Genomic DNA, 27500 nt, shown 5'->3' on the forward strand with positions numbered 1-27500 from the left:
GTATGAAATTTCTTGCATTCTCCAACCAGAAATATATTTGTGTGTGTGTGTACATGTGTATCACTGAATCTGTCCTTGTGTGTGTGTGTGTGTGTGTGTGTGTGTGTGTGTGTGTGTGTGTGTGTGTCTTCCCTATCTCACTTCTACGACTTACAACCATCTTATTTTCAGTTTATGACAAACAACAGCAATAATAATAATAATAATAATAATAACAATAATAATAATAATATTGTTATTTTATTTTTGATTTATAAATACCAGCTATATACTGGGGTTCACATAGACATCTTTCCTTGTGCCTAATCAGTTGTTGTTAAAGAATTGTTAAAACGTTGGAGTGAATGTTTTGTGTTTTGAGTTCAAATCGCATCAAGGTCAACTTTGCTTTTCATCTTTCTGGGATCAATAAAATAAAGTACCAGTCATATACTGGTGTCAATGGTATTAACTAAACCTTATCTCTAAAACTGCTGGCCTTGTGTCTAAGTAAGAAATACTTATAATAATAATTATTATTGTTATTATTATTATTATTATTATTATTATTATTATTATTATTGTTATTAAAGGCGGCAAGTTGGCGGAATCGTTAGCACGCTGGAGGAAATGCTTAGTGGTATTTCGTCTGCCGCTACATTCTGAGTTCAAATTCTGCCAAGGTCGACTTTGCCTTTCACCCTTTTGGGATCGATAAATTAAGTACCAGTGAAATTGTGGGGTTGATATAAAAATTTCAGGCCCTGCCTGGCCAGATCCTGTCAAACCGTCCGACCTATGCCAGCATGGAAGGAGGACGTTAAACGATGATGCTAGGCCCTACACCCAAATTGTCCACGTCAAGCCCTTCTGCCCCTTGTACGTCGTCTTCCTAACATCCACTCCTCCACCATTCTTCTAAGCTTGGTACGACTAAACTGCAGTAAACAGTTGAGGGCAGAATCAACACATCACCCTCCCCCTGCCCTTCACTTTCCTTCTCTCCTGATCCACTGCTTGTATTCTTGCTTATGACTCACCTTGAACCTTGAAACTACACCCTGACACCTTGTCACCACCGTCTTCCACTTCTTTTGAGCTATTCCCACCCTTATACGTAGAGTAGCCATGTTTCTTCCCTGTTGCACGACACCCATGTCCGTCCCTTCAACACCTGCCATAAAGACTGCCTCCCCGCACTCAATCGAGGAGGCTTTCACCATTTCTTTTGCAAATATTGATTCGTTGTGTTAAGTGAATCTCTTTCACTTTATGTGGAACCCAAATATCAAGCTTCTTAACGAGTCTAAGACATTTTAAGTGGTTTTCAGTTGTGTGTGATACTTTTAACCTCTCTGCAATCTCTCGCACAGTTATATGGCAATCAGATTCAATTGGCCTTCATTCAGTCTTCATCGACTTCAATAGGTCGACCAGAACGTTGGTCATCTTTGAGTGAAAAATCTCCAGAATGGAATATTTAAAATCATTTCTGACATGTGCGTTCAGTTAAGCAATCAACACCATAAACTTCACATGTCTCTTTCTGAGCCTCAGTAACTTTCTTGCCTTTATGGAAATAAAAAAGCAAAATATGGCGAAAAATGTTTGTTTTTGCACTCCATGTTCAAATTGACACTGAACTAAAAGCTGTAAACAAAATTACGTGCAAATTGCTTCTAAAGTAAGCTAAAAGTAACAACTTTCAAATGTCAAAAGGAAAAAAATCATAACATTGACAAAAGTCATTAAAAAAAAATAAATAATCATAACCGTATCTATTTACGAAAAACAAAATTACTTTCTCACCAGCCGAATATGTAGCTTTTTGAAGTCATGCTATGATTGGTTTGTATAAATAAGAGGATAATAATTGTTTGTAAGGAGACTCGATTTCTATAGAAAACCTGTAGAGATAACTTAAAAAGTGAAATACGAGAGGTAGAACAGTGTGCAACAGCGATTAAAATATAGGAGTGTGCAGTTATATTCAATGTATTGGTGTGCATTCAAATGTGGAATGACCTCCATTGTGTGTAGTGTCTCAGGAGAGAAAACATCCTAAACTGGGCCAAGAGTGACCGAAGGACACGTTTTTTTTTTTTGTGTCATTAATCTTCATTAGGTGTAAACAGTGAATCCATCAGAAAGCGAGGTTCTTGGATTTGCAAAGTAAATGATTAATTTACAGCAGGAAAGGAAAGATGTCTGCTAGAAAGAGAGGATTGCTGGCATCGATAACATTGGTTGGAGAAAATACAAGGGGGGGGTCATATAGAAACATGCTGCTACTTTGTGTTTATTTTTGTACTTAATATGCACACATATATATTGTCTGTAGTATTTATCGCAATATACACACACGCATACTGTAGTATTTATTATATACACACACTATATATAGCAGTTATGTAATATAGTAACATGAGGTGTCAGTTGTGCTGATTATTCAATAAATAATGAATGTGCATCCAATTATAAACACTGTTGACCATGTGACAGTAACATGTACACTCGCTAACTGACTAAATCTTTTTCCAGGTATTCCCCCCCGCACCTCAAAAAGAAAAATACTATTGGAATTACAATAAAAGCCTTGATTTTGCCCTCCTCTCACGTGATTGTGCTAACTGTTGTCGTGTTTATTTTGCTGAACCGGTTCCTCCTTGAACTAAATCAATAAACTGGAATACACAACCTGTCCATATGTATATCTCTATCTACTTCATTTATATACATGTTTGCATATACATGTATATATGAATGGAAAGACAGAAACTTCGAAGGCAAGGACAATACGCGACTTTGTTGGAGCAGTCCTTCCCGCTAGCAAATTAATTAGAATTTGGAAATTTGCAAGATTTATAGATACTAAGCTTGACTTTGAAGGTGATACCTCTATCAGACCACACACGATTTTCAAGTCTTCGAAATGCTTTGTTGTCTTTTTCAATTCTCAGACTTGCCTAAGGAGGATACCAGACATCAAATGGAAGTCTTTAACACCAGATACCATTGTTCTTCAGCAAGCTAACACATCCAGTATTGAAATGATCCTCATACACAATCACATGTGTTGGGGTGGGCATCTTGCTAGGATGACAGGTTGCTAAAGCAGTTGTTTAACAGGGAGTTGCAACGTGGCAAGCATCCATGCCATTCTGTAACAACTTTAGCTGTGTGAATTGCTGCATTCTCATCCTGAAAGATTGTTTCCCTCCACAACAATTCCACAACCATAGGATGAATTTGATCAGATAAAATGCTTAAATAATCTTCACTATTAATTCTGCCATGAAGGGAAACCATTGGTCCAGTGGATTTCCAAGATATAACCCCTCAGATCATCACAGATCCTCTTCCATGTTTAACAGTTGGAAGAAAGCAGTCTGGGTCAAATACTTCTTTGGGCTGTCTCCCTACGTATACTCAGCCTGTGGTCAGAAATAAGGTAAAGGATGACTCGTCTGAGAAAATAACAATCTTCCACTGCTCTAGGGACCAATTCTTTAGGTTTTTACTCCACTCTAAACGCTTTGCAATGTTTGTTTTTGAAAGTTGTGGTTTTCTGATTGCAGCCCTCCTGTGAAATCCGGCAGCTCCTGGCGAACAGTTTTTGTGGAAACTGGGTTCTCAAGGTGGTCATTAAGCTCTGCAGTAATTTTGGGAGCTGTACTTTTGTGATCCTTTCTAACAATTTGTATAAGAGTCCGACGGTCGCTATCTGAAAGTTTTGGTTTTCTTCTGGAGTTTTCTTTCGACGAGGTGGTTTTTCCCTGTTTCTCAAAGGCTGTCATTACCTTTGAGACAGTACTTCGTGATACATCAAACATTTCGGCTGTTTTCGTTACGCTAGCATCTGCCATACGAGCACCAACAAATTGACCTCTTTGAAAGTCCGATAAATCTGTCATTTTAATGACTTTTAAATACCTTTTTCTGATGATATCTGATAAGAAACAGCAATTTTAGCAAAACATATTAAGCAACACATAATAAATCAAAAAACAAAAATAAACAAGCTTTTGACGGTTTTATAGATATTTCAAAATTATGATGCTTGGGGGTTTCCATTATTTTGTCCAGCCCCTGTATATATGGTGATTTATTCTCCATGTTGTGCGAATGATGTATCACTCAAGGTGGCACTGAAAGGGATACGTATATTCTCTCTCTCACACCCACACATACTCACACTTAGATACAAGGTCAATCTAAAATTGTTGAGTAATTATAATTTTGTGTAATTTCAGTTCTAAAAATATGAAACAATTAATCTGTAAAAAAAAAGATAGATTCACTGCAGAGATTGTTAATTAGCATTTAGTTTGTCCTCGTTAATGAAATACACAAACGTGGATGGAATTGTGGAGGTCAGGAAATTGAGTTAACAATGGATGTGGTACATTAGGCAAATGCCTTCTGCGAAAGCCCTAGCTTGAGCCAAGTCTTGTGAGTGGATTTGGCTGATGGAAACTAAAAGAAGCCCATCATGTGTTTCCACACATACACACCCATATGTCTATCTGTATGTATGTATACAGCGTCAAACTAATACACATGCTTGTTGTTTATACACCTGTCTTCATCTTTTCTTTTTCTGTAAATTTCAACTATATATATATATATATATATGTGTATATATATATATATGTGCAAAGGTGTGTGTGTGTGTGTCCTTCACCACTGTTTGACAACCAGTGTTGGTGTGTTTCTGGCCCCGTAACTCAGTGGTTTAACCAAAGAGACTGACACCAGGCTTTGAAAAAAGTACTGGGATCAATTCATCATCATCATTTAACGTCCATTTTCCATGCTGGCATGGGTTGGACGGATTGGCAGGAGCTGCCCATGTTCCAGTCGTGTGTTTTGCCATGGTTTCTACAGCTGGATGCCCTTCCTAATGCCAACCACTTTACAGAGTGTGGACTGGGTGTGTTTATGGAGTACCAGCATGGGTGCATTTATACAGCACTGCTACAGGTGCTTTTTGCATGGCACCAGTACCCACGAGATGAGCAATACCCAGCTGGTGAGGGATGCAGGGAACAAGCCCATATGCAAGGCCAAGCATGCTTTTACTTAACTTGATGTGTCTTTTCAAACTGCCAGGAGCCTTGGTTCCCCCCCCCCCCGTGGAAGTTCCAATGTCTGTAGATCCTTTCTCACCACTTCGTCCTACGTCTTCCTGGGTTTATCCCTTCTACATGTTCCCTCTACTATTAGCAGTTGGTACCTTCAAAATAAGAAGTTTTCAATGAGTTACCCCAGCATGGCCACAGTTTAATGATTGAAGTAAGTAAAAGATTACTTGGTTATGAGACAAAGCTGATGACAACAACAGAAAATATACACACAAGCAAAGTGTTGATGTATGTAATATACACACACACATGTATATGTAATATATACACAAACATGCATATAATATAGATATACATTATATATGTATATATAATAGATATGTACACACACTCATGTACATATATACAATGTGTGGATATATTTAATATGTGCAATCTTACACACACACACTATAAATAGTTGTTGTACATTATCACATGTCAAATACACTCCTATATATATATATATATACTGTTACATACCAATGTACATCTCATATACACACAACACATATTCATCGTACACACCCCTGTCTCAGGATGTTCATTAGCCATGGCCGTAGAAGCGAGCTCCCCCCCCCCCCCCCCCGCCGTACCACTACGATGGGGGTCCCCAGCTAAAACAAAATTAAATCCTTTCGCGTCTTAAACACAATTCATGTGAAACTACTCACTGCGTAACAAACATATTTCATTTGTACTTTTAATTTGATGTGGCCTAATTAAAACGAGCAACGAAGGCTTGGCTCATCCTGTTTCAACGTTTGCAACAAAGTCGTTATTCACTGCTGTTGGATGGCCATAACTGGCTTCAGTCATGACAAGGGACTGGCTCTATTGAAACCCCTTGCTTCTAACACATCTCTTGCATTTACGAGCAGACCTTACATCAAGGATATTCCATCCATGACCATCCCATCTTATATTCAGACATAGTGTCTCTGGGACTACATTATCTAATGTATCCTTCCTTATTGTCGCTTAGTCCCAGGTCAGTCCTGATTCTACAGACTTATGATCCACGATGTTCCAGCCATGGCCATCCCACCTTGTATTCAGACATAGTGTATCTGGGACTACATTATCTAATGTATCCTTTGTTTCAAGATTAAAAGGTGTGAGCTGAAGGAGGTTTGGCTGTTATTTTTAGCAAGTTGAATGACCTTATAAGTGCTACTTCGTTAACTTGTTGCTACTAATTAATGCATAAGCTTTATTGCTGTTGCTGTGAGGACTGCCACAGATTGGAGACAAGTTTGTAGGTCGTTAATGACAACGAAAGGCCTTCATTAGTGACGAGAAATATTGTAATATTTATTAGATATTTAGGTGGAATTCTGCTTTCCCTATACAAAACATCCCTAAATATTTCTTACTGACAAACCCCACCATTTGTTTCATCTCAGACACTAATTTAATAAAGATGTTGTGGCCATTGCCAGTACTGCCTGACTGGCCCTTGTGTCGATGGCACGTAAAAGCACCCACTACACTCTCGGAGTGGTTGGCATTAGGAAGGGCATCCAGCTGTAGAAACTCTGCCAGATCAGATTGGAGCCTGGTGCAGCCATCTGGTTCACCAGTATCCAGTCAAATCGTCCAACCCATGCCAGCATGGAAAGCGGACGTTAAACGATGATGATGATGATGATGATGATGATGTCACTTTCCTAATTAACTTTGCTGTACTCCTGTCTATCTTGACCTTATCTTATTGAAAATTTAAAAAATGCAATATTCAAATTTAATTTTTATTTGAAGACATGACGATGGAAATGATAGTAAAATAATTAAATAATAATAATAAAAATATTTAATAATGATAGTGAGTGTTCGATGATGTGTTTTTAGTTGAATTAATTTCATCATCAGATTTAATGTATAACAGTGCATGTATGAGACTGTGTGGGAGGGGGACTTCTCTGATGACTGATACGATGTGGTTTAATTAAAATTTTATCTAATTTTTCTACCCTACATCAATATTATACACACCACACATATAGTCCTCTATGTATATATACACTGGCACACACTCTCACACATCTTATATTTATACACACTGTAATAAACTAAACACAGTTACTGATTTGGTCACACAATCATCATCATCATCATCATCTTCGTCATCATTTGATGTCCGTTTTCCATGCTGGTATGGGTTGGACAGTTTGACAGGAGGTGGCAAGGCCAGGAGCCAGACCAGCTTCTCTTATCTACTTTGGCTTTGTTTCTACAGCTGGATGCTCTTCCTAACACGCCAACCACTTTACAGAGAGGACTGGGTGCTTTTTGTGTGGCACCAGCACCGACAGGGTCACCAAGTACTTTGCATCAGAAAAATCTCTCGGCGGTGGGGGGGGGGGCTTTGTGCCAGTTGAGATTCAAGGTATAGAGGGGGTGGATATAAGTATCTTGTAGATACATGGATACCCCAGGTGGGAAACAAAGGTGAGAGGGAGCAGTTGGTGGGTATATGTTGAACAAGACTGATATAGCCTCCCTCAGTATGTGACCCCTGTGAGGCCCTGAGGCCCTGTATATCTTCCCATAGTTGTCTGAGGGATATGGAGGGAAGGGAGTGGTTAGCCTGTTGGATTCTCCCTGGGTGTTGCTTCTGTCACTATTTAATATACAGATAGTTCAATGATGGAGTATGTGGGTTCAAGTCTCAGACAGGAGATTTTAGTAGGCTGTTCCATTATAGTTTAGTAAAGGGGTGTGAAGGTTCAGTTGACAGTTGCTATATATAGATCCTACCTCAGACATGTTATCTTTGTTGACCACCAATTTGCCACCATATCTTATCTCAGTCACCACCACCTTTCCTTGATATTATTATTATTATTATTATTATTATTATTATTATTGGTTGTTGTTGTTGTTGTTGCTTACACTGATTAAAACACAAATGATTGAACAACAGAAATATTTCTACAAATATTTTTGTCGGTTTCACTTTTCTTTCTATTTTTGATATTTTTATCAAGAGTGATGGTGGGAGAATTAGTCTAGCTTTGTCACTTGGCGCAAACTGTCTCTCTCTCTCTCTCTCTCTGTCTGTACAGGTGTGTGTGTGTGTGTGTGTGTCGCTATAAAATAGTCGATATGTGTTTGTATATAATTAGAGAAGTTATGTGTCTCGCTCTCTCTCCCTCTGTATGTATGTATGTATGTATGTATATATATATGGGAGAATATACAAAAAATAACAACAGACGAGGACAGGTGGTGTAAATAACAAAAGTATATATTAGTATGACGCTCGGGAATACGGAAAGTCTTTGACGTTTCGAGCTACGCTCTTCAACAGAAAGAATACGGAGACAAGGAGAAAAACACGGAGAAAAAAAATTGAATAGTGTTCAGTCAACACATATATATAACAAGAAAGGGAAACAACAATGCGAGGACGTGGACTAAGTACAGTGTTATTGGACGCTCAGGAAAGGAAAGAAAAGAAAGAGGATTTCACGTTTCGAGCGGAGCTCTTCATCAGAAATATAGAAAAAGTCCAAAGAAGGGGAGACGGAAAAAGAAAATTGCCAACGATATACACGTGGTCACATATATATATATATATATATATATATATATATATATATATATATACATAGACGCACACACATTGTATGTATTGTATATCAGAGAAAACAGATTTGAAGGAGACAGGTAGTGGTGGTCTCCGTCAGCAAATCTTGTATTATTTTGAAAAAAGGGACAAATTGTCTAAAATAACTGCCAGAAGTTGAGTGTGTGGGTGAGTGGGTGGGTGGGGGTCTCCAGTGCTTTTGGCTGCTGTTTTTTATAGACCTAGCAACTGTGAAGAAGCTCTTTAATTAACTCAGGTGTGTGTGTGTGTGCGTGCTTATAAACAAGTTTATATTTTCCAGTTTTTAAGATTGCTGAAATGATCAAAGTCTGATATTTTTTTTTCTTTTCCATTACTGTTGTCGTACGGTGGAGCAACATGTGTATGAATTACTGCACTATCTTACCTGTAACCTTCACGACACAACACCTGTGATATGAAAGGGTTTGGCTCAGTGTGTAGGAGTGTGGGGGTAGACACCTATATGGTTTTAATTTCATTGACCCCTTGATTATTCCATACCTAGAATTTTAATTTAATTCATTTTGAAGATAATCAAGAATTTGGAGGGTTTAAGTTAATTTTCTTTTTCCCCCTTTATTATTAAGATGTGTTTGGAATCTAACAGCTTTCAAACCCTTTAGTAAGATGACACTCAAATCTGGTCGTTACTCCGAATCTTGAAATGTCCCTTCTCACTACGTGTTACATTAACCTTGTGAGGGCTTTTGGTAGAGGGCAAAGTGAAAGACCTGTCATTCACGTGTGTGTGTGTGTGTATGTATTTGTCTCCTGATGGTTGTAAACAAGCCTCACCTTCATACAAGGGGTGTTGCTCATTTTCAGTCTTCTGTGGTCAATAGAAGTAGTACCAGTAATTGACTGGAGTCCATTTAATCAGTGACACCCCCTGCCCCTGTAGAATTGAACCAACAACCATTCACCATTTTGTTGTGCTTCTTAGGTTTCATCTAATTTCTGCCTAAGCCCTTTTTTTTTTAACCTTGTAATGTCTCCTCATTCATTACCAGCCCCCCCCCCCTCTGGTTGCCTTCCTCCCATTGAGGATCTGTTGCTAACTTTATTCTTTTTATTTTCTTCTCGTAATTCCTTCTGTTTTGTACTCCTTCCTGCCATCATCATCTGGTCAAGCTTACTCGCACTCGCAATCCATCTCAGTCCTTCAATAGTTGAGGAAGAACTTTGGAGTCGCATCCTGTGTCTCTGGTCAGTTAAGTTACACATGTTGTATTCGGACAACCTGCTCGAGTCCAGTCATGCTTTCACATCCATAGCTGTCGGTCACTTTTGCCAGCACTTCTCTGTCTCGCCAACACTCTTTCTTTTCCTAATATCTTCGGCACTTGTGGTCAAGAAATAAATTGTTGTTCTTGTTATTATCATTGTTCAACATTTGGTAGTTTCTACTACATGTCTGTGTCGCTGGGCTGCATGCAGCATTGTGTGTTCTTTTTTGTTGTTGGTGCAGTGCAAACCCATCTCACTATTGTATTGCATTAGTTTTTCTTTCTTTCTTTCTTTTTATATATATATACGAGGTGTAGTGCAGTCTTTTGTTGTATTAATGTATATGTTGTGTATCCTGCCTGCTTGTAGTTTATTTCATTGGATAATTGCTGTACAGTGTGTCTTGTGTTTGTAGGTTGTTCTGTTTAGGTTGCATTATTGAATTGATAGTGTTTCATATACAATGTTTGCCATAACAAGGCTCTTTTCGGAAATGTGTAATGTTGAGGATTCAGGTATAACTTCGATGTTTTTGTTCATCTGTTTTTTTTATCATGCCTAATGCTCCAATTATTACTGGTACCGTTTTCACCTGATTATCATCATCATTATTATTATTGTTACTGAAGGTGGTGAGCTGGCAGGATCGTTAGCACACTGAATGAAATGCTAAGTGGTGTTTCACCTGTCACTACGTTCTGAATTCAAATTCTGCCGAGGTTGACTTTTCCTTTCATCCTTTCGGGGTTGATAAAATAAGTACCAGTTGAACCCTGGGGTCGATGTAATTGACTCATCCCCACCTCCCTCAAGCTGCCCTTGTGGCAAAAATTTGAAATAATTATTATATGTTTGACGTTTGCTTTATATCTGTACAAGTCTCCCCGAGAGACTTCAGGAGACAACAAGTTAGAAGTCCATGTTGGTGTCATGGCTAGGGTGCCATATGTTTGGTTTTGCACAAAGTATTGTTCTAGAAAATGTCCAAAGAAACATAAGAAAATTATAAGTTTGTTTTAAAATTTGGGATTACATAGACACAGTATTTTATGTAGGATATTTGCAATTCCTGTGAGAAATATTTTTTGAATTTCCGCCATTTTTGGATTTCCTGGTTTATGAGCTACATAACAATCAATAATAATAATAACAACAGTGTGATTTCAACTAATAGGTAGCCATTTATTTAATCTGACTGGCTATTACCAGTTTCCCCCTCCTATGGGGGAGTTTTTGTTTTATTTTGTTGTTTTTATTTTACCTGTCCCAGGTAAATCCCATCCCTTACACCATATTTGGTATTTTTGTATTGCCTTTGTTTTTCTCTGAACCCTTGTGGCTATTAACGAAACTATTATTATTATTATCATTATCATTATTATTATTATTATTATTATTATTATTTTTCAGTTAAGGAATTTCTGGCCAAAGCCAAGGAGGAATTTCAGCAGAAATGGGATCACCCGTCACATGTAAGTCAAGACCATTCCCATTATAAGAATTCTATTTAATTCCCACCTCTCTCCCATGTTACTGTGTCACTGTCTGTCTGTGTGTTCCTTCTACAGACCCCTACCAATACAGAAATTCTTTTTCCTCATTATCTTTCTGTGTGTCCACCACTACCATCATGATGATGATGGTGCTCACCCTATGTATCATCATCACCATCATTTAACATTTGCTTCTTGGATTGGTATGGCATGGACAGATTGTCTTTGTTAGTTCTTATTGGGGATTACTGCCCTCATTGACTGGTGTTCCTCTCTGTCAATTTGACTGGGTTTGCAATGGTCGTTGACCTTTCTATCCCTTCGATGTACTTTACTGTGGCACCAACATTCAAGAGGATTCTTCCCAATTTCCTTTTCCATGTTCTTTCTTTATTAATTGGTGTTTTCTCATTAACATTAACTATATATACCAACCTTCTGCATACACCAACCTCCTATATATATATATATATATATATATATATATATATATATATGTATATACATACTAACCTACCTGTTTTATCTCTTATATCTGCTTGTGCGTTTATGTACACTAACACACCTGTGCTGTTTATGTATGCATGTTCTGATGATAAACAGGTTTAATTCTAAAGCTTTGTTGAAAATGATATTAAGATAAATTGTAAACTACTTTTACTTTTTGAATTGCAGCATTTTAACATTTGACAAAAGAATGAAATTTATGAATTGTGCACATACCTACAATAGTTTCTATTGAAAAATCATGAGTATATGTGTGTGTGTGTGTACACATATTTGCGCATCTAGTAATAAGACAAATAATAGTTAGAAGGTCGACCAGCTAGTAGATAATCAATAAATAAAAATGTCACCAGTGAGGGTCCAGAAGTCAGTGGATTGGTCGTCACCTATTTAATGGGGACCATTATGATTTGTATGACGTGAATGTGGAAACAAATATCAGAAGTCAATGTTGTAAATAAAATATAAATGATTTATTTCTTTCGTGTAACTCACACGTGCTGCTGTAAAAAGACTACCATTTAGGTTGGTATGTAAAAGTGTGTGTAATGTAATGAGAAAATAAGAAATGTCTAGAGAGACATGAATGAATTTCCCATGACTCAATTTGTATTTCACTGGAGACTTAAATGCTGCAGAATAAAAATAGATGTAAGTGAAGCGAGTTGCACAGCATTGGCCATGAATGCTGTAATGATCTCATAGCGAAGAGGTTGCAGATCTGCAACTAATTAAGTTGGTGGTGAACACAGAAGAGGTGCCACAGAAAGTCTTGTTGCTTCCTTGACGTCAAAACTGTAACTACTTTAGCTCTTTTACTCCTGGGTAGAAGTTGCCTCATGTATCCAATAGTAAATGGATGAAATGGGCATAGCACGACTGTGCTACACCACCACGACAAAATAGTGATTTCATGCCTCACTACACTTATCTACACAACAAATCTAGGATTGTACAAGAGCAATACTGAAGACATCAATCACATTATTGCCAGTTGTAAGAGAATCTCTACCAGATATTACCCTTCCGTGAGGCATGATTTGATGGCCAGAACGGTCTGGAACAGGATAACAAAACAGAATACCTAGAAATGAAGTTGGCCAAATTGAGACCAATGGGTCAAAAGAATATTGGTGGGACTTAACACAGCCGCCAAGTTAAAACACAACTGACCAGATATTATTGTGTGGGACCACAGGGAAAAATATATATATATATATATGCATTATCATCATCATCATCATCATCGTTTAACGTCCGCTTTCCATGCTAGCATGGGTTGGACGATTTGACTGAGGACTGGTGAAACCGGATGGCAACACCAGGCTCCAGTCTGATTTGGCAGAGTTTCTACAGCTGGATGCCCTTCCTAACGCCAACCACTCAGAGAGTGTAGTGGGTGCTTTTACGTGTCACCCGCACGAAAACGGCCACGCTCGAAATGGTGTCTTTTATGTGCCACCCGCACAAGCCAGTCCAGGGGCACTGGCAACGATCTCACTCGAAAATCCTACAGGAGCCAGTCAGGCGATACTGGCAACGGCCACGCTCAAAATGGTGCATCTCATGTGCCACCCGCACAAGAACCAGTCCAGGGGCACTGGCAACGATCTTACTTGGCTTGCCGGGTCTTCTCACGCACAGCACATTTCCAAAGGTCTCGGTCAGTAGTCATCGCCTCGGTGAGGCCCAATGTACGAAGGTCTTGCCTCACCACCTCAGCCCAGGTCTTCCTGGGCCTACCTCTTCCACGGGTTCCCTCAACTGTTAGGGTGTGGCACTTTTTCACGCAGCTATCCTCCTCCATTCTCACCACATGTCCATACCAGCGCAATTGTCTCTCTTGCACGCCACAACTGATGCTTCTAATGTTCAGCTTTTCTCTCAAGATACTTACACTCTGACGGGTATTCACATTGACATTACACATCCAACGGAGCATACTGGCTTCATTCCTTGCGAGCTTACGTATGTCCTCAGCAGTTACAGCCCATGTTTCACTGCCATGTAGCATGGTTGTTCGTACGCATGCGTCATACAGTCTGCCTTTTACTCTGAGTGAGAGTCCCTTTGTCGCCAGCAGGGGTAAGAGCTCTCTAAACTTTGCCCAGGCTATTCTTATTCTAGCAGCTACACTTTCAGCGCACCCACCCTCACTACTAACTTGGTCGCCCAGATAGCGGAAGCTATCGACTACCTCTAGTTTTTCACCCTGGAATGAGATAGAAGTTGTTTCCTGTTTGTTTACAGTCTTTATTGCACCTGAACATCTGCCACAAACAAAAACTAACTTGCTAGTTAACCTGCCTTTGATGTTGCTGCACCTCTTATGTGTCCATAGCTTGCACCGGGTACATCTTATAGAGTTACTACCTACTCCTTTTCTACATACTGAGCAGGGCCATCTACCTGAAGGGGTTTGTGTTTTATCTACCTTCCTACTTATTAGGATTTTGGTTTTAGCTAGGTTGACTCTAAGGCCCTTCAATTCTAGACCTTGCTTCCACACCTGAAACTTCTCCTCTAGTTCTGATAGTGACTCCGCAATTAGGGCAAGGTCATCAGCATAGAGGAGCTCCCAGGGGCAACCTGTCTTGAACTTCTCTGTGATTGCCTGGAGGACTATGATAAATAAGAGGGGGCTGAGGACGGAACCTTGGTGGACCCCTACCTCTACCCGGAATTCATTGCTGTACTCATTTCCAACCCTCACCTTACTGGCAGCATCTCTGTACATGGCTCGCACAGCTCTCACTAACCATTCTTCTATCCCAAGTTTCATATATATATATATATATATATATATATATATATATATATATATATGTTTATATTATTATATAATTGAACGCCACACATCTATCTCCAAGTAAGTCTATCTATCTATCTATCAAAATAAGAATTAAGATATAACCTCAAATTAGGCAACCATACTCGTATATTTATAAATTCGACTTAAAATGCGTATACGTATATTAATATATATCGACACATATGAATATTAAAAAAAAATATTTATAGAATATAAATATATTTATAAGTATGCATAAAAATACATGTAAATAAAACCCATGTGGGATACGTATGGGACGGGTTCGACACACACACACACACACACTGTCTGTCTGCCTGTCTCTCTCATGTGTGTACAAATGTATACAGAGCACTTGTCATTATATTTTAGTCCACATTCTGTATAGACAGATGTAAATGTCTTGACATAGAATATGATTGTGGACAGGAAATGAGGAATCAACTGGACTAGTTTCAATGACTGACCACCTTCTTTACCTGTCCACCAAGACATTATTTAAGTAAACTGGATTGACCAAGTTGTTGATCTGTTTCAGCAAGTTTCATTAAAAGTCGGTTAGAATATGTAAATTATGAAATCTGGTTTACTTAGGCAATGTCTCAGTCGAGAGAGGGAAGTAGTCACTGATGAAATCCCAAAACAGGACTGAAACTAGTTGAGTTGACTTCTCTTTTTATGTCCACAAATGTATTGTAGAGCTTCAGACAACATGTTATTTCTCTTTACATACAACGTTGGTTAAAACATATTTATATATACTCTGTAGTTCAGTATAGCATTGAAACAATACATAATGTATTTATATATACATGAATGTCTGTGTATATATATATATATATATATACACTGCCACAATGTATAGAGTAAGAAAGCTATTAATTTCAACAGCATTACAGTTCTCTTTGTGTGACACAAAATATAGAACACAACAGCATTTATTATAAGAGTGATGATTTGCTATGACCTGTGTAAAGGATGCACAAACTTGATAGATTTTATGAGAGACCTGACTGTTATGGATCAAATCCAGTTAGAATAGAGTGATTATATCTTCATCTGAAAGGCTCTGTGTTCAATCCCCATTGGGCTCATTGTGTACCAGTCACATACTGCGGTTGATGTCATAAACTAAACATAAGACCATGTGTTTTACACTGTTGATTAAAATTCTGCCAAAGTCGAGTTTGCCTTTCATCCTTCCAGGATTAGTAAAGTAAGTACCAGTGAACTATTGGGGTTGATGTAATCAACGAGTCCGTCCCCACCAAATTTCGGGCCTTTTGCCTTCAGTAAAAAGGATTATTATTATTATCATTGACAATGATGGCAGAAATGGTAGAGCTGGAGGTGACAATCCAGCTGTGGCCATCCTATACGTTTTCAGGCTTTGTCTACCTTAGCTAATGCATTTGTCCATATCTATGATACTAGAGGTGTGTTATGTGGGAGGTTTGGCTGCTGTTTCTAACAAATTTAGTGGCTGCCTAGAAATGTGTTTCAGAATGTGTTATCCAGAGTCGTAGCAGTATCTCTCCCTGACCTTATATTGCAGTGGCAACAACAAGTGTTGGACATTTTTTGGCATTGTTGACCTGGGTGACACCATTGCCCTGGACATTATATATATATACACATTTATATTTATATATATTTGTGTATTTATTTATATAGACGTGTATTTGTATATCTATATATATCATGTCATGTCCACTGGAAGGGAAGGGGGAACAGTGTGAACTTGTTGATTCCCCGCCCCCATCCTGTTAAAAATAGACTGGTTTAATCACCATTCTTTAGCTTTTCTGTGTCAGATAATCAGCACGCAGTGTGTGTCTCTGTGTGTATACACACACACACAATATATATATATATATATATATATATATATATATATATATATATATACATATGGCTGACATAGAAAAGGTTGAGGACAAAGAATAAGCAATACTTATTTATGTAAGCAATAGAGGTGTGTGTGTGTCTCCGAGAAATTTTCTCCATGACAAAATACAATGAATGGGTTCCTCACCGGTTCAAATATGCTTGAAGCATATTTGAACTGATAACAAGTTTGTACACACACACACACACACACACACACACACACACACATAAATCTGTTGATTCACCGGAAGTGATAAATGACAGGAACCAATACAAACGTTGAGTGTTCTTTAATAAACGAAAGGTTCTGATTTCCTGGGCCCAGAGTTACTCGTTTCCGATCATCCATTTGTAAATTAAGCCTGGTTTTCTTTTGAATATTCTCTGTCAGAATATTTGTTTGAAATATAAAACGAAAGTTGTCTTTCTGTTCTGATGGTGAAACACTTTTGTGAACGACACTTTTGTGAAAATGGCGAGTCCAAGATTACTCCTTTGATTTCATTTCTGATTCCCATGGTAACATGATTAGAAACATCGTAAATTCCATACAATTGAAGTCCTGGAACTGTGTTACTGTTTAAGAAATGCCCCCAAATAATTAATGTTTTTAAAACCAATCATTTTGCATATACACCTGCATATATATCTATGCACTCACACACGGACACACACACATGCGCACAAAATTAAATTCCTTTATTCTCTTACTTGTTTCAATCATTTTTGACAGCGGCCATGCTGGAGCACTGCTTAAAAGAGTTTTTCATTCAAAGAAATCGACTCCCAGGACTTATATTTTGTAAGCCTGGTACTTATTCTATCAGTCTTTTTTGCCAAACTGTTAAGTTACGGGGACATAAATACACTTTTTGGCCTTAAGTTGTGCTTGAAAAGAGGACCCATCTAGCCAAGCAAAATCTCAGTCATGGCAGATACTGGTGTTACACAAATGGCACCCGTGCCAGTGGAATGTAAAAGTGCCCATTACACTCTTGGAGTGGTTGGCATTAGGAAGGGCATCCAGCCATAGAAAACCATGCCAAATCAGACTGGAGTCTGGTGCAGCCTTTCAGCTTGCCAGCCCTGGTCAAATTATCCAACCCATGCCAGCATGGTCAATGTATATTAAATGATGATGGAGTGGTGTATTTCTAGTGAAATTTGATATCAGCCAGTTGTTATTGATGATATCTCTCTGGTTGTTATGTTACTTTATATACACCCAGAGACCACACACCAGTTGAGCCCTGGGTCTTACTTCTTCCCCTATCATTGCCCCCCCCCCTCCAATTATTAGCAACTGTTTACCAATACCACTTTGTGGATTCCACTGTGTTAAGGCCGCTTGGTGGGACAGTATCCTAGAAGATACAGTGATGTGGTGGTATTCATAACTTGACTAGGACAATATGGGATTCAGTCTCTACAAGCCTTAGGCACAGCATCACAGAAAATATAGTGATGTAGTGGTGTTCATTCCTTCAAGGCTAATCAAATCTTTGCTATTTATGGCACTGGGTTGTCAAGAAGAAACCCTATTGTGTGGTATCCCCTCCACTAGACCCAGACCCCTTCATGGGATCATTGGAAATCGTGTGGAAGCCCTTCAGGTGGGTTTTTACCTATTGTTTCATGATGGATGTCATCTGCTGGCGACCACCACCTTTGTTGTCTTAAGGGGTGGGGCATTATTCCATTGGCCGAGGTGTGAGCATGCTTCTTATCTCCTCATAAACTTGCTCTTTATATCATAACAACCCCTTATTCACCGGGAACCTGCAAACTTTGTTCTCTGGCTGAGCTTCCCCGTACATGGTAGTGGAGTGTACTTCACCATGGTACCAATTTACAGCAAGTTGACCTGCAGCAATTACTATAGTCTTCTACCTGTGAAAAATATTCTTCCTCCAAAACAGAATTCTGTAATTAGAGTATCAATTTCAGATTAATTAAACACTCTGATTTAATTAAAAATTGCTAATCATGAATGTAGTCTCCACTTTTCACTGACTCCTCCCCCCCACCTCACTTTCTGGAAGGATCTTCCCATCTCTAAACTTAAGTTCTATAAAATCATCTTTCACTAATTAACCTTGTTAGTTAATTATAATTTAATTAGAGATTTATATACAGCCTCTCTGTTTAAGGAGGTTTGTAATTAAGTGAAATTGTAATTAACATAATTTCGTGATTTGTGTCAATATTGGAATAGATGTGGTCAGAAGGAGAAGGGAAGAGGAAGGTTGTGATGTATATACATTCACACACACACACACACACACACACACACATATACACACACATACACAACCTATATGAGGACAGTGTTGACAAGTTGTGATATCATTTGTGATGTATATATGCACGCACATACATAGTGTACATCATCATCATCGTTTAATGTCCGCTTTCCATGCTAGCATGGGTTGGACGATTTGACTGAGGACTGGTGAAACCGGATGGCAACACCAGGCTCCAGTCTGATTTGGCAGAGTTTCTACAGCTGGATGCCCTTCCTAACGCCAACCACTCAGAGAGTGTAGTGGGTGCTTTTACGTGTCACCCGCACGAAAACGGCCACGCTCGAAATGGTGTCCTTTATGTGCCACCCGCACAAGCCAGTCCAGGGGCACTGGCAACGATCTCACTCGAAAATCCTACGGGAGCCAGTCAGGCGGTACTGGCAACGGCCACGCTCAAAATGGTGCATCTCATGTGCCACCCGCACAAGAGCCAGTCCAGGGGCACTGGCAACGATCTTACTTGGCTTGCCGGGTCTTCTCACGCACAGCACATTTCCAAAGGTCTCGGTCAGTAGTCATTGCCTCGGTGAGGCCCAATGTTCGAAGGTCTTGCCTCACCACCTCAGCCCAGGTCTTCCTGGGCCGACCTCTTCCACGGGTTCCCTCAACTGTTAGGGTGTGGCACTTTTTCACGCAGCTATCCTCCTCCATTCTCACCACATGTCCATACCAGCGCAATCGTCTCTCTTGCACGCCACAACTGATGCTTCTAATGTTCAGCTTTTCTCTCAAGATACTTACACTCTGACGGGTATTCACATTGACATTACACATCCAACGGAGCATACTGGCTTCATTCCTTGCGAGCTTACGTATGTCCTCAGCAGTTACAGCCCATGTTTCACTGCCATGTAGCATGGTTGTTCGTACGCATGCGTCATACAGTCTGCCTTTTACTCTGAGTGAGAGTCCCTTTGTCGCCAGCAGGGGTAAGAGCTCTCTAAACTTTGCCCAGGCTATTCTTATTCTAGCAGCTACACTTTCAGCGCACCCACCCCCACTACTAACTTGGTCGCCCAGATAGCAGAAGCTATCGACTACCTCTAGTTTTTCACCCTGGAATGAGATAGAAGTTGTTTCCTGTTTGTTTGCAGTCTTTATTGCACCTGAACATCTGCCACAAACAAAAACTAACTTGCTAGTTAACCTGCCTTTGATGTTGCTGCACCTCTTATGTGTCCATAGCTTGCACCGGGTATGTGTATATATATATATATATATATATATATATATACCATCTTCATCATCATTTAGTGTCTGTTTTTCCATGCTGGCATGGGTTGGACGGTTTGACAGAGGCTGGCAAGGCTGGGAGCCACATCAGGCTCCAGTGTCTGTTTCGGCAGGGTTTCTACAGCTGGATGCCCTTCCTAATGCCAACCACTTTACAGAGTGGCACTGGGTGCTTTTTACATGGCACCAGCATCGAGCTTTTAGTGTCATCAGTACATCTTCAAGCAGAAACAGGTGTAACCCAAGGAAGTTGATTATATAATTCCTGTTTCCTTGTCATTTATTTAATTTCACAGAGAGAGAAAGAAAGATTTCTTTCAGCTTTTGCCTACCAAATCCACTCACAAGGCTTTGGTTGGCCTAGGGCCATAGTAGAAGACACTTCCTCGAAGTGCTACACAGTGGGACTGAACCCGAAACCATGTTATTGGGAAGCAAACTTCTTTCCACACAGCCACATCATGAAAGACCTGGCAGCGTATCTGCTAAACTGAGGTCAGATTGAGATATTTTTCTGGAATAACTGAAACAAGATACCAAGGAAATGGTTTGCTGGAATTCCTGAAGAATTCTCTTGGAGTTGGTTACCTGATTCTCTTCTAAATATTGTGAAATATGTTAAATCCAGGATTCTTTACTGTTCATATCTAAAGTGTCAGACTTTCTCATAAAACTGGAATATTGCAGGTAAATTGTCGTTAAGGTTTGAGTTACAGGTGAAAAACTGTGGGGTGTTGGTGGGGAGAACATCTGGTTTGTTGGCCTACATTGAAAATTGGATGAGATAAATTGTTGAATTATGAACTGTTGGAGCATCTCAGATGTATCCATTATTATTATTATTATTATTATTATTATTATCATCATCATCTTCACTGTCATAATCATCAACAGTATTTTTACTTTCTATCTCTCCGTGTTGCCATGGGATACACAAAACTTTTAGAGGTTGGTTTGTCTATCGATGAGTGCCCTTCCTGTGGCCAATCCTCACCTGTTTCCAAGTCAGATAATATTGCCCCATGGCTAGACATGTTTTTCATGGATGATTGGAAATGAATGACCCTGCTTTTATGACAGGGACAATCGTTAACAATTATCACATGATGTCAAGGCAAAGGGATACACACACACACACACACACACACACACACACACACACATACACTAGGCTTGCCATCAAGAAAGCCTCTGTGTACAAGAAATAGCAGCCATATCTCCCTCATAACATTAGCATCATTAAAAAGGTGTAGTGGACACATTAGGTGATGGGTTGGTCATGGTTAGAATGTCAATGATCATAGGCCTGAAGATGGTTATTGTTGACCTGGGGCTAAACAACAACACCCCAAAGCAGAGCAGAAGACAGGGTTTCACTTCTCAACTGCTACCTCTTTGTTACAACACCCTCACCCCCTTCCCTTTAGTTACTATAACAACAGGAGTGGGGGTGGCAGGAAATGGGAGGGGTCTGGTGTAGTTGTTTAGCCCCAGGTCTGTCCTTATCGAACAGATCTATGTTCAAAGATGTTCCAGCCATGACCATCGCATTGGACTACAGGGTCCAATGTGTGCCATTCGAGGAAATATGGTTGCTATTTCTAGCTTCATGAACAACCACATAGAGGCTCCTTCATTAGAACGTTTGTGCTTATGTGGACCTGTGCCCTGTGTGGGTGTATTGTCTTCCTCAGCTGTGAGTTGAACCTCTGTCCCCCCTGATTCACTCACCACCATGAACATTAAATTTCTTAGAGTCAACATTATTGAACTGTGAGATCAATACAGCTAATATTTGATATAAGTAGCTTAGTAATGATGACGACGGTGGTGGTGGTGGGTGAGTGATCGCTGGCTGTTGGCTTATCTCCCATCTCACAGCATCCAGATTAAACTCTGTTCAGCTCTGTTGACCTCTGACAATCAACACCCATGACCCTCCTTCCTCACATTTATTGATTGCTCACTACCTCTACTTTTCCGCCACACCCAACAACTATCTCCACACAAACAACATTGCTGCAAACCATATCTATGAGTGTGTGCTTGTGTGTGTGTGTGTGTGTGTGTGTGTGTGTGTGTGTATCTATCTATTTATCTATCTGTCTGTCTCTCTCTCTCTCTCTATATATATATATATGTATATATATATATATATACACACACACACACACACACACACACACATATTTATAACAGTTCCATTGTATGTAGAATCTACAAAAAGGTACTCCTTCCAGAAAGAGATAAATATCATTTAATATACACAATTGTGTGTATATCGTCATCATCATTTAACGTCCGTTGTCCATGCTGGCATGGGTTGGACAGTTTGACCAGGGCTGGTAAGCTGGAAGGGCTGCACCAGGCTCCAATCTGATTTGGCAGGGTTTCTACAGCTGGATGCCCTTCCTAACACCAACCGCTTTACAGAGTGTAATGGGTGTTTTTACGTATGGACATCTGCCTCAGTCACCACTGTCTGGCCCAGACAAGCATGGACAGGCGGAGGTTAAATGCTGGTGATGATATCTATCTATCTAACTGTCTGTCCGTTTGTCTGCCTGTCTCTCTCTCTTTCCTCCCCCTCTCCCTCTTTGTCTTTATCTTGTCTGTCTGCCTGCTAGTCCCTCTCTATCTCTCTATTTATAGATACACACACTCACACAATGGGCTTCTTTCAGTTTCCATCTACCATATTTACTCACAAGGCTTTGGTCAGCCCAGAGTGAAAATAGAAGACACTTGCCCAAGGTGTCATGCAGTGGGGCTTGAACCCAAAACCACATGGCTGCAAAGTGAGATTCTTAACCATGCAGCTGGCCCCTTTCTTTCAAGGTTCCCCTCAAGGTCACCCCATCACCACCACCACCACCACCACCACCACCACCACCACCACCACCATCCTCCCATTTATTAGATATGTTTCTTTGAGTCGTTAATATTAAATCTGAATTAATGTTGTCAAATATTTGAGAAAATTATTTCTGAATTTATTTTTGTTGTAAATTGTTAGTTTTTGATACAAAACAAACTTTTTTTGTCTTTTTTCAAAGAATGTTTTATGTTTTCTGCCTTTTTTGGTGTCTGAAAGTTTTAAACTATTGAGTAAGAGAATTAAAAAAAAACTGGGTCCATTCCTGAGAGATTCCCCATCATCACCACCACCATCAGCATCATCATGATCAACTTCAGTATCATCAGCAGTACTATTATCACCATGACCATCACCGTCACCACCACCACCGTCATTTCTTTATACTCATTAATGTGGTGGCTATAATCCATTGCCCACATCTCACAGCCATTTATTATCTCTCACCTACAACAAGAGATGAGTCTTCATCCTTCTGTATGTTGTTATTGTTTTATAGCTCAATGCCCTTCCTGTGGCCACCCCCTTTGAAATGGGGAGGGGAAGTCTCATCATATATGCACCATTTACGCTGACGAAGGGTAAATACCCAGAAACTCGAGTCCTTGCGTATCACGTCAGATCGACGATGGGAAAGATGACTTCCCTTTGCAAATACTGACAGGGCACAGAAAGTGTGTCAATAGCCAGCTGGAGGAGATGTTCTCCTGGGGCTAAAAGCAACAGTAGCATTCATCTTTAGGGTCTAGCCACATTTAAGTGGCAAATATACTATATATATATATATATATATATATATATATATATATATAGAAGTGAACAAATGAAAGAAAGAGGGACTAAGCACATTTTGTAGGGGTCACATGTATTAGTATTTAAAACAGTTTGATTTGGCCCCATGCAACTTAAGGTTTTGTAGGCTCAGTTAAAGGATTCAGTTAGCTGAGCCTTATAAGGTAAGCTTCTAACTGGATCAAAGTGTTTTAAATAGCACTGCATTGAAAGGTAAATAAACACACCTGCACCCGACTGTTGTTTCTAGCTGTTTGTTGACCTTTATTTTGCAAGTTCATCTTCTGTTTGTCATCGTTACAGTTCCCTTACAAACTTTCAAAAGGCAAAAGACCCAATTTTCAGGCAAGTGGTTCACACAGTAGTTGTAGAAATTTCTAGACTAGCCTTTACCCTCCTGTCAAGACACTAGAGGCCCTAGATCCCAGTCAACTCCCTTCAACCCATCCACTCCCTTCAACAATTGTTGAAACTTCACAACCCTGTAACTTCCTCCTCTCTCTCTCCCTACATACTATAACCAACCCTTTCTCATAAAACTAAAAGAATCCCAACTTGAAAATCTAGTGCAAACCCATCACTTCAGCTGACCCCTTGCTATACTATGGATATTCCCTTTTTAATGCCTTTTCATATTGTTTACTAATTCTCTTTAATTAACTAAAGCACCTTTACAAATGAAGTTGATACAAGTTATTTTTTATGTCATTTTTTTTCTCAAATTGATATAAATAAATATTGTTGTTGTTGATGATGATGTCCAAACTGAAATAAAACTTCCCTTTGATAACAATTTGTGTGATGTGAACCTTGGTTCTATGACACCCCTCTCCTTTTTTAAAATCATTCAACTAAAACCTGGTAATTTTATGTCAGTAATTTCTGTTATGGCCCAAACACCATCTTTAATATCCCAACATATATATTTGTCTTCTTATGTTCCAAACACTATCTATGTATTTGTATTACTTAAATAAATGTGTGTGTGTGTGTGTGTGTGTGTGTGTGTGTGTGTATTAGAGTCCCCAAATGTCATTGTTTGTTTGTCCCCAAAAATGTCATCTGCATGATATACTTGTGTGATGTGTGACCCCTTAATTTACATGTGCTTCCCATGCTGACAAGGTTTGAGCTGGTCATCCCAATTATCTTAAGTTCCAATACATCCTCTGGCTTGCGTCTGATGTCGTTCAGTTTCCTCGTCACTGAGTCGAGGACCACAAACCCTTGCTTTTACTGGGAGATAATGAAGTAAACTTTATATGGTGATGTGACTTACTAGACACTGCAGCCAACCTGTCTTAAAAGAAGGACCCACTGAATAATGTAGTCTGAAATACAGTATCCCTAGAAAACAAAATATCTTTAGGGGCCCTTAAGAAAGTCCTTCAACCATAGAAACTAAGGCAACACAGGGGACACTGGAACATGACACTGTCCTTTCATTTGTTGTCTTGTATTGAACTAGTTTGCCTTTGGCCTTTAGCATTTAATCTGGCCAAAATATTCTGCCTTTTTTTTTATGTTCAAACTGGCCAAGGCCCAACCTCTCACACCTACTTTACAATGTTATAGTGAAAAATAAATTATCAGATCACTGAAATTTTGAAGCCAAACAAAATAAATGCATGATTAATTCAAGACTAATGTGAATAAGTAAGCATTTAATGCTTGACAGAAAAATCTGAATGCTAAAGGGTTAAGCCATAGCACAATATAAGAATGAGACATTAAACGACGGTGAGGGTAACGATGAGGATGTAACCAGAGATTTCCTGTATCAATGTTATTGAGGTGGGGAGAGCTAAACAATCACAGATTGTCTTTGTTGTCTAGATTGCTGTGTCAGAGGATCAAATGCTGGGATGAGCTGACATTAAGCTGATATATGAAACCCCCTTCCAGGGTCATATTTCACCCAAACAACTTGTTTGTGTAACTGAATCACTTTCTGTGGGCCATGGGTGTTTGTAGAGGCCTACACAGGTGACAGGCTGACCTTTAGCCCGGGGAACCTCAATTCTCTGTCTGCTGACAGAATTTGAGATTCTCAGCCTTTTATTAATTCACGATGGTTTCTGTAATTGGAGGATCATCCTTAATTATTGCCTTTGTTGTGGGTGTGTAAAGGGGGTCAATGAAATTAGGGATTCACTTTCACTCTCTTCCCTCTTTATCATCACCGTCCTCATCTTCGTTAACAACATTGCAGTTGTACAATAATGAATTTTTTAATTATTAAAACAAGCAAATAAAATACAATTGTTTTTTTAGCCCCAGGTCAGCCCAATCCAGTAGTCCAAGGATGAAAGGTATCCCTGCTGTCTTTTATCTTTTACTTGTTTCAGTCATCAGACTGTGGTCATGCTGGAGCACCACCTTCAACAAGTTTATTCAAATGAATCAATCACAATACTTTATTTTTAAAAATCTTGTTTTGAAACTTGTGATTATTCTATCGATCTCTTTTGTCGAACCATTAAGTTATTGGAGGGGGGTGTAAACAGACCAGCACTGGTTGTCAGGGGAGAACAAATACAAAGACATGCACACAGATATGCATGTGTGTGTGTGTACACACACACACACACACACACTAGGTTTCTTTCTGTTTCTTTCTACCAAATCCACTCCCGAGGCTTTGGTCAATGCTGTAGTAAAAGATGCTTGCCCAAGGTGTCATGCAGTGGGACTGAACCTGGAACTATGTGGCTGGGAAGCAAACTTCTTAACATACAGCCATATATGTTAATATATGGATATGTGTACCTTTGTTCCTGTGTCTAGTGGTGACCAGCATTTGGACATGTGCATGTGAACCTTCTCCACACTCTGTACAACCTAGGAGGGCCAGAACCTTCCCCTATTGCCGTTCAGTAGATTGCTAGAACTTTAGCCCTCCATGACTAGATTTGAGATGAGTACTGGAATGATTTCCAGGCATGGGATTTGAACTCAGAATCTAGAGAGTGAGATTTACTGTAAAACATTTTTTACGAAGGGTGCGTGTGTCTCCTTGTTCAGTTATGATGTTATGAGTTTGGTAAGTATGAATGAAGAAGAGAAGCCATCTTGAAAGCTAACATGGAGTCTTTATTCCTTTGTGATATCTGCACAGTAGTTTTGGACACAAAGAAAGCATTAACAAGTTCTGTAAGGTTGTCCTTTCTCCCTCATCCTGGTGATTAAGCTAAGCCCATCATTGTTTGTATGTCTCCGTTGTGTGTCGGTTCTTCTATGGACGGCTGGTTTCTGCAACCCACCTCCTCCCTACCTGGTGAAATGTTTGTTCAACCAATTTATGGAGTAAAATGGGCTCAGAAAACATATAGAAATTATCATTTAAAATATGTTAAGCAAAACGTGATTGCACTTTTACTCCAATTTCTGACTAATCATGACACAACTGACTCAAAATCCATGTGATGGATATCTTAACCAATCAAATTAGTGTGGTGAGCCAACAATTATATGATTGCTACATGTATAAATAAAACTTAATGATCATTTAATGCAACAACACAACTTGTTCTCGCTACACATCTCCACGAACCAGACAATGATTCTGTCTCTTTCCCACCTGCAGAGCAGCACGAAAGGAAGTGTTTCGCTCAAAAACATAACACTCTGCCTGGTCCAGAATTCGAACC

At 39.4% G+C, this 27500-nt stretch overlaps 1 protein-coding gene across 12 annotated transcripts in view; it reads left to right on the forward strand.

Annotated features, from left to right (window-relative positions):
- LOC106874074 (cAMP-dependent protein kinase catalytic subunit 1) overlaps positions 1-27500 on the forward strand; it is a 123657-nt gene that overhangs the window by 68265 nt on the left and 27892 nt on the right. For 5 of the 12 annotated variants that reach the window (XM_089344148.1, XM_014921660.3, XM_014921662.3 and 2 more), the window contains exons 2-3: positions 11353-11414; positions 24154-24195. In XM_089344148.1, coding sequence (XP_089200274.1) covers positions 11353-11414; positions 24154-24195 — 104 coding nt within the window. Of the gene's footprint in view, positions 1-10320; positions 10458-11352; positions 11415-24153; positions 24196-27500 lie in introns of those variants that run through there. The other 7 variants (XM_089344149.1, XM_014921663.3, XM_014921664.3 and 4 more) reach the window with 3 other exon arrangements.

The sequence above is a fragment of the Octopus bimaculoides genome, chromosome 28 (genome assembly GCF_046866305.1).
Source record: "Octopus bimaculoides isolate indiv1 chromosome 28, ASM4686630v1, whole genome shotgun sequence".
In the NCBI taxonomy this organism is placed as follows: Eukaryota; Metazoa; Mollusca; class Cephalopoda; order Octopoda; family Octopodidae; genus Octopus; species Octopus bimaculoides.